The sequence below is a fragment of the Coregonus lavaretus genome, assembly GCF_964263955.1.
Source record: "Coregonus lavaretus genome assembly, chromosome: 27".
NCBI lineage: Eukaryota > Metazoa > Chordata > Actinopteri > Salmoniformes > Salmonidae > Coregonus > Coregonus lavaretus.
The window spans coordinates 36,367,010-36,386,536 of record NC_140014.1 but is presented as its reverse complement, the minus strand read 5'-3'; the positions used below and the strand labels follow the sequence as shown (position 1 = coordinate 36,386,536).

The 19,527-nt window shown below is 43.0% G+C and overlaps 1 protein-coding gene and 1 long non-coding RNA gene across 2 annotated transcripts in view; one reads left to right on the top strand and one right to left on the bottom strand.

The window, feature by feature from the left end:
- Window positions 1–16,641, bottom strand: part of LOC311102307 (synaptosomal-associated protein 23-like) — a 30,661-nt gene extending 14,020 nt beyond the window's left edge. The window contains exons 1-2 of the mRNA XM_084143610.1: window positions 16,532–16,641; window positions 2,590–2,697 (exon numbers count right to left, since the gene is read on the bottom strand). Coding sequence (XP_083999736.1) covers window positions 2,590–2,646 — 57 coding nt within the window. The 5' untranslated portion in view covers window positions 2,647–2,697; window positions 16,532–16,641. The remainder of the gene's footprint in view (window positions 1–2,589; window positions 2,698–16,531) is intronic.
- A 58-nt stretch (window positions 16,642–16,699) lies between these two features.
- On the top strand, window positions 16,700–17,350 carry LOC311102312. Its single transcript, XR_014609992.1, has 2 exons — window positions 16,700–17,010; window positions 17,151–17,350. It is a non-coding gene; the product is annotated as an uncharacterized lncRNA (long non-coding RNA).
- Window positions 17,351–19,527: the final 2,177 nt, after the last annotated feature.

Sequence of the window (19,527 nt, the reverse complement as noted above, 5' to 3'; positions counted from 1 at the left end):
TGTCCACATACTTTTGTGTGTGAGAGATATATATAAACACAGTAACTTCGGAAAGTATTCAGACCCCTTTACTTTTTCCACATTGTTACATTACAGCCTTATTCTAAAATTGTTTAAATGTCCCCCCCCCCCAATCAATCTATACACAATACCCCATAATGAAAAAGCAAAAACATTTATTTTTAATGCTAATTTATCAAAAATAAAAAACAGAAATATCACATTTACATAAGTATTCAGACCCTTTACTCAGTACTTTGTTGAAGCACCTTTGGCACTGCTTACAGCCTTGATTCAAGCTTGGCACATGTATTTGTGGAGTTTCTCCCATTCTTCTCTGCAGATCCTCTCAAGCTCTGTCAGGTTAGATAGGGAGCGTCACTGCACAGCTATTTTTGGTCTCTCCAGAGATGTTGGATCGGGTTCAAGTTCGGGCTCTGGCTGGGCCACTCAAGGACATTCAGAGACTTGTCCTGAAGCCACTCCTGCGTTGTCTTGGCTGTGTGCTTAGGGTCGTTGTCCTGTTGGAAGGTGAACCTTCGCCCCAGTCTGAGGTCTTGAGCGCTCTGGAGCAGGTTTTCATCAAGGATCTCCCTGTACTTTGCTCCGTTCATCTTTCCCTCGATCCTGACTAGTCTCCCAGTCCCTGCCGCTGAAAAGCATCCTCACAGCATGATGCTGCCACCACCATGCTTCACCGTAGGGATGGTGCCAGGTTTCCTCCAGACGTCAACGCTTGGCATTCAGGCCAAAGAGTTCAATCTTGGTTTCATCAGACCAGAGAATCTTGTTTCTCATGGTCTGATAGTCTTTAGGTGCCTTTTGGCAAACTCCAAGCGGGCTGTCATGTGCCTTTTAATGAAGAGTGGCTTCCGTCTGGCCACTACCATAAATGCCTGATTGGTGGTGTGCTACAGAGATGGTTGTCCTTCTGGAAGGTTCTTCCATCTCCACAGAGGAACTCTCGAGCTCTGTCAGAGTGACCATCGGGTTCCAAGGCCCTTCTCCCCCAGTTGCTCAGTTTGGCCAGGTGGCCAGCTCTAGGAAGAGTCTTGGTGGTTCCAAACTTCTTCCATTTAAGAATGATGGAGGCCACTGTGTTCTTGGGGACCTTCAACGCTGCAGAACTTTTTTCGTACCCTTCCCCAGATCTGTGCCTCGACACAATCCTGTCTCTAAGCTTTCCGGACAATTCCTTTGACCTCACGGCTTGGTTTTTGCTCTGACATGCACTCTCAACTGTGGGACCTTATATAGACAGGTGTGTGCCTTTCCAAATCATGTCCAATCAATTGAATTTACCACAGGTGGACTCCAATCAAGTTGTAGAAACATCTCAAGGATGATCAATGGAAACAGGATGCACCTGAGCTCAACTTCGAGTCTCATAGCAAAGGGTCTGAATACTTATGTAAATAAGGTATGTTTTTTCTTTTTATATAATACATCTGCAAAAATTTCTAACAACCCATTTTTCGCTTTGCCATTATGGGGTATTGTGTGTAGATTGCTGAGTTTTTACTTTTTTTTTTTTTTAAATCTATTTTAGAATAAGGCTGTAACGTAACAAAATGTGGAAAAAGTCAAGGGGTCTGAATACTTTCCGAAGGCACTGTATGCTAAACGCCAGTCATGTTTGACAAAAATAATGTAGGATAATTATCATTAACGTCTAAAGGCTTGATTCTGTCAACATCCTCGAGGCACGGTTCGTTCAGATAGGAGAGAAAGGCCATTGGCCATCACCCACCTTGCAATTTGAGTGGAGGCAGTCAGCATTTTGAAATTATTTAACCATAAAGTGAATTGTTTAAAACCTTGACATTAGTCATTTTATGATCAGTGTTTTCCCGCTAATTGCATTTTGGAACATTCCGTGTATAGCCTACTGCCGTGTGCACATTGCTGTTCTCATAATGAGAATAAATAATAGTTTATCAACATTTTAAGTTAAACGTTCTCATCGGTTGCATCAGCCTCATTTCTTTACATTCGTTTTTTCTGTACACTGGTTATATGAATTTATGCTCTATCGTCCCACAACTGTCCCAGAGTCTGTTTGGAATATTTATTCCTCGCACAGAACGACAAGCCACACATTTTTTATTTATTCTTTACATAGTGGCGCAGCCAAGTCCACAAACTGGCGCAGCGCCCCTCAGATTATTTGGGGAGAAACCTGGTGTGTGTGTGTGTGTTGTACAGTAATCAGGTTACTGTGACAGTTTACCCCATGCCATGTTGGACTAAACTCGGCACATAGGTATCAGTCTGTCAGTCAGGCAGCAAGAAGAGGGAGAGAGAGACAGAAAGAGAAACACAGGTTGGTAAGACAAGAGATACAGATTAGAATCAAAATGGCAGAGGACCACACTATTAGTACAGTCTAAAACCATAGAAGGTATTAACAGAACGGTGCACTAACTTAGATCTGAATAAATTATTTTCTTAGATGTAGCCTAGCTGTGCTCAGTAAGCAAGAGTTTTTCCCATTAATGTGTTACTCCTCCTCTATATGAGTTGACACAGGAGCTAAGCTAATACTACCCCCATTCCCAGAATCTCCATGGATACGGGTGGCAGCTGTACCTCATCGGTCACTTGGTTGGCCCTCGTGGTGATCTCTTCCACTGACATGTCCGCCATTTTAGTGCTGTTGAAGTTGGAGGCTCCTCCTGTCACACCAAGCTCTACACTCTGAGGGAGAGAGAGAGAGAGAGAGAGAGAGAGAGAGAGAGAGAGAGAGAGAGAGAGAGAGAGAGAGAGAGAGAGAGAGAGGTTCACAGATATCCATTTGAACTTGTCTGAAAGGTACCATTGAACTTTGCAGACAGAATCAACATACTCTCCACTATGACTAAAAATAGTGTTTTAGTGTCTGTGTCCAATATCTAAACTAACATACGGCGTAGAATGTAGTGATGGGGGCAAAAAATTATACAGTTAAGCTACATATCAGGATATTATTTGAAGATATATCGTATTGGATTGTTTTGACAATATCGCAATATTATTCCTGCGCCAGTTGGCTGTACCAAAACTCCAGTATTTTTCCTTCATAGCTTGTTCTCCATCTTCTTTTTAAATAGGGAGCCAAAGTTTTCAGCATTTTTATTTCCATTACTGATCTAAACTTGTTTTCTCATGGCTCTCGTCCCTCTGCAGAAAACATATGGTGAGCAATATGTTCGGAACTCGATCGCAATAAAATCACAGGATCTAATATTTCAGTTGTGTATATTGTTTTATTTGATGAATGTAGTATTTCATTTCAAGTCATCATCTCCTCTCTATAGAGCTGCTGCCTATGCTGTCTGACAAAATTCACTATTTTACTAGTTCTTCAAAGTATACTGAACAAAAATACACTGCTCAAAAAAAATAAAGGAACACTAAAATAACACATCCTGGATCTAAATGAATGAAATAATCATATGAAATACTTTTTTCTTTACACAGTTGAATGTGCTGACAACAAAATCACACAAAAATTATCAATGGAAATCAAATGTATCAACCCATGGAGGTCTGGATTTGGAGTCACCCTCAAAATTAAAGTGGAAAACCACACTATAGGCTGATCCAACTTTGATGTAATGTCCTTAAAACAAGTCAAAATGAGGCTCAGTAGTGTGTGTGGCCTCCACGTGCCTGTATGACCTCCCTACAACGCCTGGGCATGCTCCTGATGAGGTGGCGGATGGTCTCCTGAGGGATCTCCTCCCAGACCTGGACTAAAGCATCCGCCAACTCTTGGACAGTCTGTGGTGCAACGTGGCGTTGGTGGATGGAGCGAGACATGATGTCCCAGATGTGCCCAATTGGATTCAGGTCTGGGGAACGGGCGGGCCAGTCCATAGCATCAATGCCTTCCTCTTGCAGGAACTGCTGACACACTCCAGCCACATGAGGTCTAGCATTGTCTTGCATTAGGAGGAACCCAGGGCCAACCGCACCAGCATATGGTCTCACAAGGGGTCTGAGGATCTCATCTCGGTACCTAATGGCAGTCAGGCTACCTCTGGCGAGCACATGGAGGGCTGTGCGGCCCCCCAAAGAAATGCCACCTCACAACCATGACTGACCCACCGCCAAACCGGTCCTGCTGGAGGATGTTGCAGGCAGCAGAACGTTCTCCACAGCGTCTCCAGACTCTGTCACGTGTCACGTCTGTCACAAGTGCTCAGTGTGAACCTGCTTTCATCTGTGAAGAGCAGAGGGCGACAGTCGCGAATTTGGGCGACAGTCGCGAGTTCTTTGGCAAATGCCAAACGTCCTGCACGGTGTTGGGCTGTAAGCACAACCCCCACCTGTGGACGTCGGACCCTCATACCACCCTCATGGAGTCTGTTTCTGACCGTTTGAGCAGACACATGCACATTTGTGGCCTGCTGGAGGTCATTTTGCAGGGCTCTGGCAGTGCTCCTCCTGCTCCTCCTTGCACAAAGGCGGAGGTAGCAGTCCTGCTGCTGGGTTGTTGCCCTCCTACGGCCTCCTCCACGTCTCCTGATGTACTGGCCTGTCTCCTGGTAGCGCCTCCATGCTCTGGACACTACGCTGACAGACACAGCAAACATTCTTGCCACAGCTCGCATTGATGTGCCATCCTGGATGAGCTGCACTACCTGAGCCACTTGTGTGGGTTGTAGACTCCGTCTCATGCTACCACTAGAGTGAAAGCACCGCCAGCATTCAAAAGTGACCAAAACATCAGCCAGGAAGCATAGGAACTGAGAAGTGGTCTGTGGTCACCACCTGCAAAACCAGTCCTTTATTGGGGGTGTCTTGCTAATTGCTTATAATTTCCACCTGTTATCTATTCCATTTGCACAACAGCATGTGAAATTTATTGTCAATCAGTGTTGCTTCCTAAGTGGACAGTTTGATTTCACAGAAGTGTGATTGACTTGGAGTTACATTGTGTTGTTTAAGTGTTCCCTTTATTTTTTTGAGCAGTGTATAAATGCAACATGCAAAAATGTCAACGATTTTACAGTTCATATAAGGAAATCAGTCAATTGAAAGATATTTATTACGCCCTAATCTACAGATTTCACATGACTGGGCAGGGGTGCAGCCATGGGTGGGCCTAGGAAGGTATATGCCCACCCACTTGGCAGCCAGGCCTTACCACTAGGGAGCCAGGCACAGCCAATCAGAATGAGTTTTTCCTCCCACAAATGGGCTTTAATACAGACAGAAATACTTCTCAGCCACACCTGTCAGGTGGATGGATTATCTTGGCAAAGGAGAAATGCTCACTAACAGGGATGTACATTTTTGTTTTTAATAAGCTTTTTGTGTGTAAGGAAAAGTTCTGGGATCTTTTGTTTCAGCTCATGAAACATGGGACTAACACTTTACAGAGAGGGAAAAAAGTATTTGATCCCCTGCTGATTTTGTACGTTTGTCCACTGACAAAGAAATTATCAGTCTATAATTTTAATGGTATGTTTATTTGAACAGTGAGAGACAGAATAACAAAAAAAATAACAAAAAAACACCTGTCAAAATTGTTATAAATTGATTTGCATTTTAATGAGGGAAATAAGTATTTGACCCCCTCTCAATCAGAACGATTTCTGGCTCCCAGGTGTCTTCTATACAGGTAGCGAGCTGAAATTAGGAGCACACTCTTAAAGGGAGTGCTACTAATCTCAGCTTGTTACCTGTATAAAAGACACCTGTCCACAGAAGCAATCACCATGGCCAAGACCAAAGAGCTCTCCAAGGATGTCAGGGACAAGATTGTAGACCTACACAAGGCTGGAATGGGCTACAAGACCATCGCCAAGCAGCTTGGTGCGATTACTCGCAAATGGAAGAAACACAAAAAACTGTCAATCTCCCTCGGCCTGGGGCTCCATGCAAGATCTCACCTCGTGGAGTTGCAATGATCATGAGAACGGTGAGGAATCAACCCAGAACTACACGGGAGGATCTTGTCAATGATCTCAAGGCAGCTGGGACCATAGTCACCAAGAAAACATTTGGTAACACACTATGCCGTGAAGGACTGAAATCCTGCAGCGCCCGCAAGGTCCCCCTGCTCAAAAAAGCACATATACAGGCCCGTCTGAAGTTTGCCAATGAACATCTGAATGATTCAGAGGAGAACTGGGTGAAAGTGTTGTGGTCAGATGAAACCAAAATCGAGCTCTTTGGCATCAACTCAACTCGCCGTGTTTGGAGGAGGAGGAATGCTGCCTATGACCCCAAGAACACCATCCCCACCGTCAAACATGGAGGTGGAAACATTATGCTTTGGGGGTGTTTTTCTGCTAAGGGGACAAGACAACTACACCGCATCAAAGGGACGATGGACGGGGCCATGTACCGTCAAATCTTGGGTGAGAACCTCCTTCCCTCAGCCAGGGCATTGAAAATGAGTCTTGGATGGGTATTCCTGCATGACAATGACCCAAAACACACGGCCAAGGCAACAAAGGAGTGGCTCAAGAAGAAGCACATTAAGGTCCTGGAGTGGCCTAGCCAGTCTCCAGACCTTAATCCCATAGAGTTGCCAAACGTCAGCCTCGAAACCTTAATGACTTGGAGAAGATCTGCAAAGAGGAGTGGGACAAAATCCCTCCTGAGATGTGTGCAAACCTGGTGGCCAACTACAAGAAACGTCTGACCTCTGTGATTGCCAACAAGGGTTTTGCCACCAAGTACTAAGTCATGTTTTGCAGAGGGGTCAAATACTTATTTCCCTTATTAAAATGCAAATCAATTCATAACATTTTTTACATCAGTTTTTCTGGATTTTTTTGTTGTTATTCTGTCTCTCACTGTTCAAATAAACCTACCATTAAAATTATAGACTGATCATGTCTTTGTCAGTGGGCAAACGTACAAAATAAGCAGGGGATCAAATACTTTTTTCCCCTCACTGTACATGTTGCGTTTATATTTTTGTTCAGTATAATTGAACCGAAGTCTGTGAATTAGTATTTTAAAAAATGAAAAATAACTGACATTTCCGTTAATCGCTCAGCACTAGTGGACCTCCATATGGAGTGCATTTGAGAAAAGCAGCAGAAAATATGTTCTGTTCAAGGTTCATGTGTGAAATGCTGACGAGCTCTTCCATTGAAGACTGCTGCAACTAAGATGTTTTTTATTACAAATGTTTGACTCCAATGAATGTACAAGGGCATGGAAGTCTTTGTAACAAGTGGCAACCTGAACTCAAGATAGCCATAACACACATAAGCCTACTTGACTTTCATTCAACAGAAACTTCAAATCAAGAAAGCAGTCAGTTATCAACATAACATAGCACCAGAGGTGGACTGACTGTTTGTACTAACAGCCATAGCCTAGATGTAGCCTATTAAAGATCTACAGTGAGGGAAAAAAGTATTTGATCCCCTGCTGATTTTGTACGTTTGCCCACTGACAAAGAAATGATCAGTCTATAATTTTAATGGTAGGTTTATTTGAACAGTGAGAGACAGAATAACAAAAAAAAAAAAAAAAAACGCATGTCAAAAATGTTATAAATTGATTTGCATTTTAATGAGGGAAATAAGTATTTGACCCCCTCTCAATCAGAAAGATTTCTGGCTCCCAGGTGTCTTTTATACAGGTAACGAACTGAGATTAGGAGCACACTCTTAAAGGGAGTGCTCCTAATCTCAGTTTGTTACCTGTATAAAAGACACCTGTCCACAGAAGCAATCAATCAATCAGATTCCAAACTCTCCACCATGGCCAAGACCAAAGAGCTTTCCAAGGATGTCAGGGACAAGATTGTAGACCTACACAAGGCTGGAATGGGCTACAAGACCATCGCCAAGCAGCTTGGTGAGAAGGTGACAACAGTTGGTGCGATTATTTGCAAATGGAAGAAACACAAAAGACCTGTCAATCTCCCTTGGCCTGGGGCTCCATGCAAGATCTCACCTCGTGGAGTTGCAATGATCATGAGAACGGTGAGGAATCAGCCCAGAACTACACAGGAGGATCTTGTCAGTGATCTCAAGGCAGCTGGGACCATAGTCACCAAGAAAACAATTGGTAACACACTACGCCATTAAGGACTGAAATCCTGCAGCGCCCGCAAGGTCCCCCTGCTCAAGAAAGCACATATACAGGGCCGTCTGAAGTTTGCCAATGAACATCTGAATGATTCAGAGGAGAACTGGGTGAAAGTGTTGTGGTCAGATGAGACCAAAATGGAGCTCTTTGGCATCAACTCAACTCGCCGTGTTTGGAGGAGGAGGAATGCTGCCTATGACCCCAAGAACACCATCCCCACCGTCAAACATGGAGGTGGAAACATTATGCTTTGGGGGTGTTTTTCTGCTAAGGGGACAGGACAACTTCACCGCATCAAAGGGACGATGGACAGGGCCATTTACCGTCAAATCTTGGGTGAGAACTTCCTTCCCTCAGCCAGGGCATTGAAAATGGGTCGTGGATGGGTATTCCAGCATGACAATGACCCAAAACACACGGCCAAGGCAACAAAGGAGTGGCTCAAGAAGAATCACATTAAGGTCCTGGAGTGGCCTAGCCAGTCTCCAGACCTTAATCCCATAGAAAATCTGTGGAGGGAGCTGAAGGTTCGAGTTGCCAAACGTCAGCCTCGAAACCTTAATGACTTGGAGAAGATCTGCAAAGAGGAGTGGGACAAAATCCCTCCTGAGATGTGTGCAAACCTGGTGGCCAACTACAAGAAACATCTGACCTCTGTGATTGCCAACAAGGGTTTTGCCATCAAGTACTAAGTCATGTTTTGCCGAGGGGTCAAATACTTATTTCCCTCATTAAAATGCGAATCAATTTATAATATTTTTGACATGCGTTTTTCTGGATTTTGTTGTTGTTATTCTGTCTCTCACTGTTCAAACAAACCTACCATTAAAATTATAGACTGATCATTTCTTTGTCAGTGGGCAAACTTACAAAATCAGCAGGGGATCAAATACTTTTTTCCCTCACTGTAGTTGAAATTCAGGACCTAGGGCTCGGTTGACAAGTACAGCACCTGAATCATAACCATAATATCTTGAAATGAACAATAGCTACAGTTGAAGTCGGAAGTTTACATACACTTAGGTTGGAGTCATTAAAACTTGTTTTTCAACCACTCCACACATTTCTTGTTAACAAACTATAGTTTTGGCAAGTCGGTTTGGACATCTACTTTGTGCAATGCTACCAAATACTAATTGAGTGTATGTAAACTTCTGACCCACTGGGAATGTGATGAAAGAATTCTAAGCTGAAATAAATCACTCTACTATTATTCGGACATTTCACATTCTTAAAATAAAGTGGTGACAATATTCTAAAATCCGCATAAAGAAGATGTGTATTTTCCCACCAGTGGTGTTTCCACCAAACTGACTTGTTACAGTGCGTGATGACATAGTGCACACAAAATGTCAAAAAACTATATTTTTCGCTTACGTTTTCATGTACCGAATAAAAGTTCAACGTTCAATGTGTTTCCATCACATTTTCAACTCTACCGATAATTTTGTCACAAAACTTTTGCGTTAAATAGCAAATGTGCCTACTCTGGTCTTGGCACGTGCGCTGTAGCCAACAGCTAGCAGATACAGTGTGACTGTGTTGGGTGGGCTGGTCTACATGATGAGATTATTATGGATAAGAGGGAGAATATTTGTATTTGTCAAACTGCTGTCGAGCAACAATCATGTTACCAGAATCAGACCGTCGATATTTATTGGAAAGGAGCATCAAGATCACTGTGCACGTTCACCACCCTGTGAAGTTCATCATAACTTATTTCATCTGTAGCCTAATAAACTGCATGGTTTCCCGAGTCGTAATGGGAGGACTACACACCATGTCATCGCGAGACTCCAAGTTTACTTCGATATGATGGTTGTTATTTCAATATTAATATCATGAATGCATTTCCAGCTCCATATTTTGACATTTTAGTCATTTAGCAGACGCTCTTATCCAGAGCGACTTACAGTTAGTGCATACATTATATATATTTTTTCATACCCCCTGTGGGAATCAAACCCAAAACCCTGGCTCTATCAACTGAGCTACATCCCTGCCGGCCATTCCCTCCCCTACCCTGGACGACGCTGGGCCAATTGCGCGCCACCCCATGGGTCTCCCGGTCGCGGCCGGCTACGACAGAGCCTGGATTCGAACCAGGATCTCTAGTGGCACAGCTAGCACTGTGATGCAGTGCCTTAGACCATATCTCGCATAATTAATTTTACAGACACAAAAAGATCCCAGCATGTCGAACGAACAAATGATCTGTCTGCATTTATAAAATTGTGCCAATATTGTGCCAATAGTTTCCATGACAGCTGTCGTGATTTTTTTTTAAACAATACGGTATGACTACTCACATAAAAGCTGCAGATGGAAACATGGTTATTGCTTTTATGGAATAAACCTGCGTCAATGTGCATTGTGACATTAATCCATGCAGTGTTGGAGTTGTTGTAGCTTGCCTGCTAACTTATTCCACCCCCAAACAGCATACTAGATCTGAGTGAGCCAGTTAGTGCACCGGACGAAAAACTATCTACTAGCAACTTAACATGATACAATTATTTGGGCACTTTAGTACCTTTTTACCCGATTGGCCTCCATCACCAAAGCCACCCGCAGGCAGTTCCTTTCTTGACGTCAAAGCCGCAATGTATTGTTGGTATAGGAGTTTTTGAGAAATGTAATTAAACTTGTGAAAATAGAAGTGTATAATGATTTTATTTTATTTTTATTATTACATTTTGCATAAAGACCATTTAGATGGAATATGATCAATCTAAGTTGTTAGATTTGTGGAACATAAACTCAGCAAAAAAAGAAACGTCCCTTTTTCAGGACCCTGTCTTTCAAAGATAATTCTTAAAAATCCATATAACTTCACAGATCTTCATTGTAAAGGGTTTAAACACCGTTTCCCATGCTTGTTCAATGAACCATAAACAATTAATGAACATGCACCTGTGGAACGGTCGTTAAGACACTAACAGGACACTAAAGAGGCCTTTCTACGGACTCTGAAAAACACCAAAAGAAAGATGCCCATCTGCTCATCTGCGTGAATGTGCCTTAGGCATGCTGCAAGGAGGCATGAGGACTGCAGATGTGGCCAGGGCAATAAATTGCAATGTCCGTACTGTGAGATGCCTAAGACAGCGCTACAGGGAGACAGGATGGACAGCTGATCGTCCTTGCAGTGGCAGACCACGTGTAACAACACCTGCACAGGATCGGTACATCCGAACATCACACCTGCGGGACAGGTACAGGATGGCAACAACAACAGCCCGAGTTACACCAGGAACGCACAATCCCTCCATCAGTGCTCACTGTCCGCAATAGGCTGAGAGAGGCTGGACTGAGGGCTTGTAGGCCTGTTGTAAGGCAGGTCCTCACCAGACATCACCGGTAACAACGTCGCCTATGGGCACAAACCCACCGTCGCTGGACCAGACAGGACTAGCAAAAAGTGCTCTTCACTGACGAGTCGCGGTTTTGTCTCACCAGGGGTGATGGTCGGATTGGCGTTTATCATTGAAGGAATGAGCGTTACACTGAGGCCTGTACTCTGGAGCGGGATCGATTTGGAGGTGGACGGTCCGTCATGGTCTGGGGCGGTGTGTCACAGCATCATCGGACTGAGCTTGTTGTCATTGCAGGCAATCTCAACGTTGTGCGTAACAGGGAAGACATCCTCCTCCCTCATGTGGTACCCTCCCTGCAGGCTCATCCTGACATGACCCTCCAGCATGACAATGCCACCAGCCATACTGCTCGTTCTGTGCGTGACTTCCTGCAAGACAGGAATGTCAGTGTTCTGCCATGGCCAGCAAAGAGCCCGGATCTCAATCCCATTGAGCATGTCTGGGACCTGTTGGATCGGAGGGTGAGGGCTAGGGCCATTCCCCCCAGAAATGTCCGGGAACTTGCAGGTGCCTTGGTGGAAGAGTGGGGTAACATCTCACAGCAAGAACTGGCAAATCTGGTGCAGTCCATGAGGAGGAGATGCACTGCAGTACTTAATGCAGCTGGTGGCCACACCAGATACTGACTGTTACTTTTGATTTTGACCCCCCCTTTGTTCAGGGACAAATTATTCAATTTCTGTTAGTCACATGTCTGTGGAACTTGTTCAGTTTATGTCTCAGTTGTTGAATCTTGTTATGTTCATTCAAATATTTACACATGTTAAGTTTGCTGAAAATAAACGCAGTTGACAGTGAGAGGACGTTTCTTTTTTTGCTGAGTTTATATTGTGCAACCTTTTCTTTAAGAACACATCAGTCGCCTACATTTCAGACTGACGGGAAATATGTCACTCCAGAGTGCTGCCATTTTTCATGGCAACACTAACACAGACTATTGCTAGATCGCCCTATGCCCCTGTCACTCTCTCACACCATAAATGCCTTTTTCACACTACACACAGCTGCAATATCACCACACGTATGACTGACAGGACCACATATCACTACTATGACGATTAAATAGGCTACAGTACATACCCATTCATCTTGCCACAATTCCACTCCATACAGCCCAACTATTGTGTTTGACCAACCTATCAATCTAATCCATGCCTCCACAACACAACAGGGACACACATTTCCTGCTTTTCCAATCACACCAGTTCCCCCAGGTCGGGTTTCAACATCTGGGATGTGACGTCTCTCATCTCTCTTTCTTCCTTATCCCTCCGTTCTTCGGTTGTTCACACTTCTATGATGCCATGACAATGACTACACACATAGGTACCTTATGGCTCCGTAAAACTAGCTTGTTTTATTTTTCTAGCCCATAGATTTTGTTGTAATGTTTGAGTCACTCAAATATCACATGAATACACATTAGACATGGCAAAATGTATAGAATTGCAAGAAAATTAGCTTTAAACCTGCTAAACGGTCTCTCTGCCGACAAGAGGGGTGTGAACAGTTTGTGTCATGAACAGTGAGTGTGCCCATAGACATTGTCGTGGGGGGGTGGATTCCCCAAAGCTGGAAGGGGGGCCTGAGTGAAAAAGTTTAGGAACCCCTGCATTATGCCACGTACGTCCATGTCTTTGTCTGCCAAGTTGTAATAGAGTTCAATACAGATCAAAAATGACCAGAACAAAGCAGAAAAAATATCGATTTCTCACCTCCTAATGGCTTTAAAACAATTATTTAGCTGTGGGTTCCATACCCAAGATCAAAACAAATGGAGAAGTCTTGACACTGGAGAAGAAACGGTGTAACCTAGCATTTATAGTGGCTAAGAAATGCACTGGCATTCATTGGAAGGCTGGTTATCCTCCCACATGGTAGAAATGCCAAGCTACGTACCACCAGATTTGATTTATTATAAGATTAAGGGTATACTGGGTGATTTTCATAAGGTCTGGAAGCCTTATATGGAATACAGTAAGACAAAAGGAGTCTGTATTGAAAACATGCCCACGTCAGAGGAGATCCCGCTTTAGGCAATCCCTAGCTGCTGGGCTGCTCTGTGCTGGCCCTGGGGGTCTGCCATCCTGTGGACTGTCACTCTGGCCCAGTACACACAAAGCCAATAATAAATGTTTCACTAAGATCCTGAAGCTCAGTGGGTGGGGTGTGTTGGGTTGGGTTGGGGCAATTCAGGGCGGTAGAGTATTTTCAAATACACAGCCCAAAACGGGTGCTTTTGTTTGAGTGGTTTTCTGTAAAGGCCAGGTGGTCTGCCAAGTTGTATTTGCCAGGATTTTCTGATGCTTGTTTCAAGTATCGTTTTCAGATGCCTGGGTTGAATTTTTTATTTTATCTTTATTTAACTAGGCAAGTCAGTTAAGAACAAATTCTTATTTACAATGACGGCCTACACCGGCCAAACCCGGACGACGCTGGGCCAATTGTGCGCCGCCCTTTGGGACTCCCAATCACGGCCGGTTGTGATACAGCCTGGAATCGAACCAGGGGGTCTGTAGTGACGCCTCAAGCACTGAGATGCAGTGCCTTAGACCGCTGCGCCACTCGGGAGCCCATGGGAGTGTATATTTGAGTATTTCCAGGTATATTGAAGTGTTCAATTATTAGTATTTTCAAGGTGGAAGACGTCTGAATACTTGCTTCAAATGCATGTGAAAGTACTTGGGGTATTTGGAATAGTATTTGAACGCAGGACTGATTGTGCAGAGAGTTTACATTATTATTATGAAATTAATTATATGTAGGCTGTGCAGTTGCTGTGTGTATATGAACGTATGTGTGTAGATGTGCGTTTGTTTACATTTCCAATTAATACTTTTTTTTGCCTGGGATATGTATAAATTGTAATATCTTTCCTGCTAAAATGAAAGTATATATACAGTACCAGTCAAAAGTTTGGACACACCTACTCATTCAAGAGTTTTTCTTTATTTTGACTATTTTCTACATTGTAGAATAATAGTGAAGACATCAAAACTATGAAATAACACATGGAATCATGTAGTAACCAAAATAGTGTTAAACAAATCAAAATATATTATATATTTGAGATTCTTCAATATAGCCACCCTTTGCCTTGATGACAGCTTTGCACACTCTCAGCATTCTCTCAACACTAGTCTCTGCTCAACTCCATCGTAAATTGTGGAGTTGTGTTTAAATCGGCTACTAACGGTCAACAAAATATCATTTGATGGCAATACAATCGATTGAAACACATGACATCATGACAGTTGGGATGTATTCATTAGTCAGATTCCATTGCAAAACGTTTTGTCTGTTACAAAACGTTTTGCAATGGAAACAGTTTACTCCAAACGTACCACGTTTTGCAACGAAAACTATAGTTTCTGTTGGACAAATTTCAGTAGGTCCCGCCCCATTTCGTTCTGTTGGGTTCCTATAGTAAACGGTTTCCGTTGCAGACAAAACATTTAGCAACGGAATCCGACTAATGAACCCCTGTTGAGTCAATAATTGATCTGCTAACTTCTTCTATGTGGGTGATTCCACTGCTGTGCCAAAGATTATATTATAAACCGGGTCCTGGATGCTGATTGGCTAAAAGCTGTGGTATATCAAAACAATATACCAAGGGTATGATGCAAAATGACTTGTTTACTGTTCGTATTACATTGGTAACCAGTTTATAATAGCATTACGGCACATTGGGGGTTTGTGGTATATGGCCAATATACCACGACTAACAGGCTGACCAGACCGCCATCGCGCAAATGTTGATTTTGTCCACCCACAGCAGACGCGATCAGGACACGCAGGTTGAAATATCAAAACGAACTCTGAACCAACTGTATTAATTTGGGTACAGGTCGAAAAGCATTAAACATTTATGGCAATTTAGCTAGCTAGCTGGCTGTTGCTAGCTAATTTGTCCTGGGATATAAACATTGGGTTATTTAACCTGAAATGCACAAGGTCCTCTACTCCGACAATTAATCCACCGATAAAAGGGTAAACAGAATTCGTTTCTAGTAATTTCTCCTCCTTCAGGGTTCTTCTTCTTCTTCTTTGGACTTTATATGGCGGTTGGCAACCAACTTTAAGTTGCATTACCACCACCAACTGGACTGGAGTGTGGACCTCCACGTGGGCATATGCTCCTAAAAACCAATGAGGAGATGGGAGAGGCGGGACTTGAAGCGCATCATGCGTCACAAATATAACCAAGTTCTATTTTAGCACCTGGTTACGCAGACGCTCGTTGACATGCGCGAGCCGTGTGGGCGCAATGATTGAATAACATGTATGTGTACATTTATTTTGCAATGCTCGCAACACGAGCGGTGTGGTCAGCATGTAAGGGCTGTATCCAGGCACTCCGCGTTGCATTTCAGAAGCCCTTAGCCGTGGTGTATTGTCCATATAGCACCCCCCTCGGGCCTTACTGCTTAAATAACTAACCCTTCATATGTGGCTGTGCTGACATTGTTGGATGTATGATGACCTCTGTAGCTCAATTGGTAGAGCGTGGCGCTTGTATCGCCAGGGTAGTGGGTTCGATCCCCGGGACCACCCATACGTAAAAATGTATGCGCACATGACTGTAAGTCGCTTTGGATAAAAGCGTCTACTAAATTGTATATTATTATGAGTTAGCTAACGTTACAGTTAACTAGCTGGAAATGTTTGGTCATCAGTTGGCAGGAAGTTTACAAGTTCAGTAGCTAGCTAGTTGTACTGTAACAAGAGCAAGCAAGGTGATCGCAGACAGACCAACAACACCCGACCAAAGCAGTTGGTAGCTAGCCTAGATAGCAAACTAAAGTTGATGAAAATGTTGTATTTTGAGAGTAACCTGTAATACATAACAGTTCCAATACCTTGAAAACATTGCTAACAAAGTTTACTCGCATTGGGCTAGCTTAGCTATTTCGCCTAACGTAAATACAAGTTCTTCCTGTAAAGTTGTTTGTGCTGTTGGCTAGCACAGGGATCCACTATGCTAGCAGTGGAAACTAGCAGTCTAGTTCCGCTTTCATACAACTCAGTCGCATAAAACTCCCCGTCAGAGGATAATTTGATTGAACACATAATGAAAGACGGTTGTCTTCTGAATGATAGATACTTACAGCTAAGCTTCCCAAGTAGAAAACCCTCCTTGGACTCCTCCTTCGGGTTATCTGTACGTAATTTTTGCAAATTCTGAAATTCCTTTAGATGGTATCGACGAAGCGCGTATATCCTGTTTCCACAAGTGGAGGAAGGCGATCTGCGCATGCGTTGGAGCGCACCTAAAACAACAACATTTGTGTAGCCTTCTTTTCACATTGCAAAAACTGTGGTTATTGTTTTGACCACAACGACAAATTGATTATATACCAAATACATATTATATTTCTGTCAGTTGAACTTAATATGAAACATCCATTTTATAAAAATAGTGGTAGTCAACTAATTTCTACCACTTCTCTCAAACAAGATCTACTTTTGCGCCCTTATGAACGAAGCCTTATCGCGTTGGCATTTGTATGTAGAAATGCCAAGGAAATAGTCATTTTTAATCAAAAAGTTCCTCCCTCTGTTCTTCAAGAGTGCATTGATGGGAAAAGTAAGTAAGTGGTGCTATCATGAATTGATATGATGTATTTAGGTGAGCGGACACCTTGAGCGATTGATTTGTGAGTTGCCCTTCGTGCCCACTCTCATACCCTATAATTCTGTATCTCTTTGTGACTAATTTGTATACAGGTAGACCAGAAAAGCCACATCCCTGATTGGCAGATGAGTGGCAACCCTGATTAGAAACACCTGCTGCTCATATGTTGTTCTTTACAAATGCTGTTTTGAATTAAATAAAATTGTATCTACACACTGAAGAAGGCTGTAAAGCCGAAACGTCTGTGTTTGCGATCACTGATGCAAAACAATTAAAAACATCGAATAATGAAGTGAGCTTTATGCGACATATGTTTGAGTGCGAACCCATTACACTGCTTTGTTTGTCTGAAAAGTAAGTAAGCCCCACGATACATTTTTTTCTACATTTTTCGTTTTCTAATTGGTGGCCGTCATTCCCCTTGTTTTTCTGCCAGTCCCACACATTACCCATTTTCAAAGAGCACCTTATACCAAGTCTCCATGGCCTTAGATGTTATCCATTTGAGTGCACAACAACATTGTTTTTACTCTATATTCTTCCCTATATATTTCCCATATTGCCACTCTTTCTGGAAAATGTATCCCTGGCCTTTGCTTTGTTTCAAAACCTGCACATTTGATTTACTGTAGGGCTTACAGTAGGCTACTTACCTATATAGCCCATTAGAGGGTGCTAAATGACCTTATAACTAACCTGGTAAGCGCATAGCTCTTTCTGGTGGTGGGTAACAAATGGAATGCCTTTAGAGGTTGCCCTTAAAAGGATTGATTGAACATTCAATTTTGAATTACCTGTAGGTTACCTGTATTGGAGAAAAACAAAATATCATTAATGGTTGTGAATCAGGTAGTGTAAACTGATAGTGCAGGGGTAGGCTATATGTTATTATGTGCAAAAGTTTATGCCACTGTCACAGTCTTCATTAAAAGTTGAATCATAACATGAAAGGAAGGACAGTTGAACTGCATTCCATGACTAACAATAAAAACAATTTTCCAGGTTCAACTTTGAGAACAAACACCCTGTTTGGCTGTTCCATAGAAATCAGTAGTTATGGGCTATATGTTACTTGTACTATAAGTGGTCATCTGTAGCTCAGCTGGTAGAGCACGGCGCTTGTAACGCCAAGGTAGTGGGTTCAATCCCCGGGACCACCCATACACAAAAATGTATGCACGCATGACTGTAATTCGCTTTGGATAAAAGCGTCTGCTAAATGGCATATTATTATTATATTTTTACTTCTCTTCTTTACCTATGATGCTTGATCATTACTGAGTCATTATATTCGCTCTCTTATGTTATGCTTAATAATACTCTTGTGATGCCAGCCAGCCAGTCGCAGAACTCGTGATTCCACGAGCACCAAAACCTCAGGCAGCAGTATTCTCTTCCTGTTCTGAGTCCTGCTGCTGAGTTGCATTCATTTGGTACCAAATGGAAGAAAAAGGACTGAAACAGTGAGGGACTACCTGGACGTGTCCAAAATGGAAGAAAAAGGACTGAAACAGTGAGGGACTACCTGGACGTGTCCAAAATGGAAGAAAAAGGACTGAAACAGTGAGGGACTACCTGGACGTGTCCAATAAGAAAATCATATTTTCATTTTCTGTTGCACAACATTTTAAAACATTTGCCATTGCACTATTAAAAAAAATATATATATTGATTCAATGTACAATTGTAAGGTAACCAGCTGCAATAGGATTGTGAGTTTGCTCAACATTTTCACACACATTTCATGCACAATCCTATTCCAGCTGGTTGCCACATAATTACCTTTTTTTCTTTTACAGTGTGCATGCACTACTGAATACAATCCTGACCACAGGGTGACTCTGGGAGGGAGGTGCTTCAGGCTTGACTTTCCGCTGAACACGCAGAAGAGAAGTACAGTCATGAGTGGAAAGTTTCAGCTCAACACTAATAGTTTGGGATGGGAGTTGGCTGTGAGAGTTTCAGGGATGTGAGCTGTTGATGTGATTTTCTCTCTACAGTTCTGTACTCCTTTTCTCATGGCCTTCCTGACCAGATCAGCTGATGGTGTGTGTGTGTGTGTGAGTCACAGGAGGTTGATGGAACCTTAATTGGGAAGAACGGGCTCTATCTAATGACTGGAGTGGAATCGGTGGAACGGTAACAAATACATCAAACACATGGTTTCCAGGTGTTTGATGCCATTCCATTGCTCCGTTCCAGCCATTATTATGAGCTGTTCTCCCCTCAGCGGCCTCCTGTGGTGTGCGCGTGCCCACACACTGTAACAATGGAAGTTAAATACAGTAAGTAGCTTTCATCATCTGTCTGGGTCTCTGTTACTCCCCTATCATGGATTAGGGCAATATCTCAGGCTTAATTTACGGTGAGGTACTCTTCTTCTGTACAACTTGAGTGTTAGGGCCGGGGGAAAATAGTGCACCTATGAGCTTGCTGTCTACGGAGTTGTTGCACAATCAGTGGCAATTT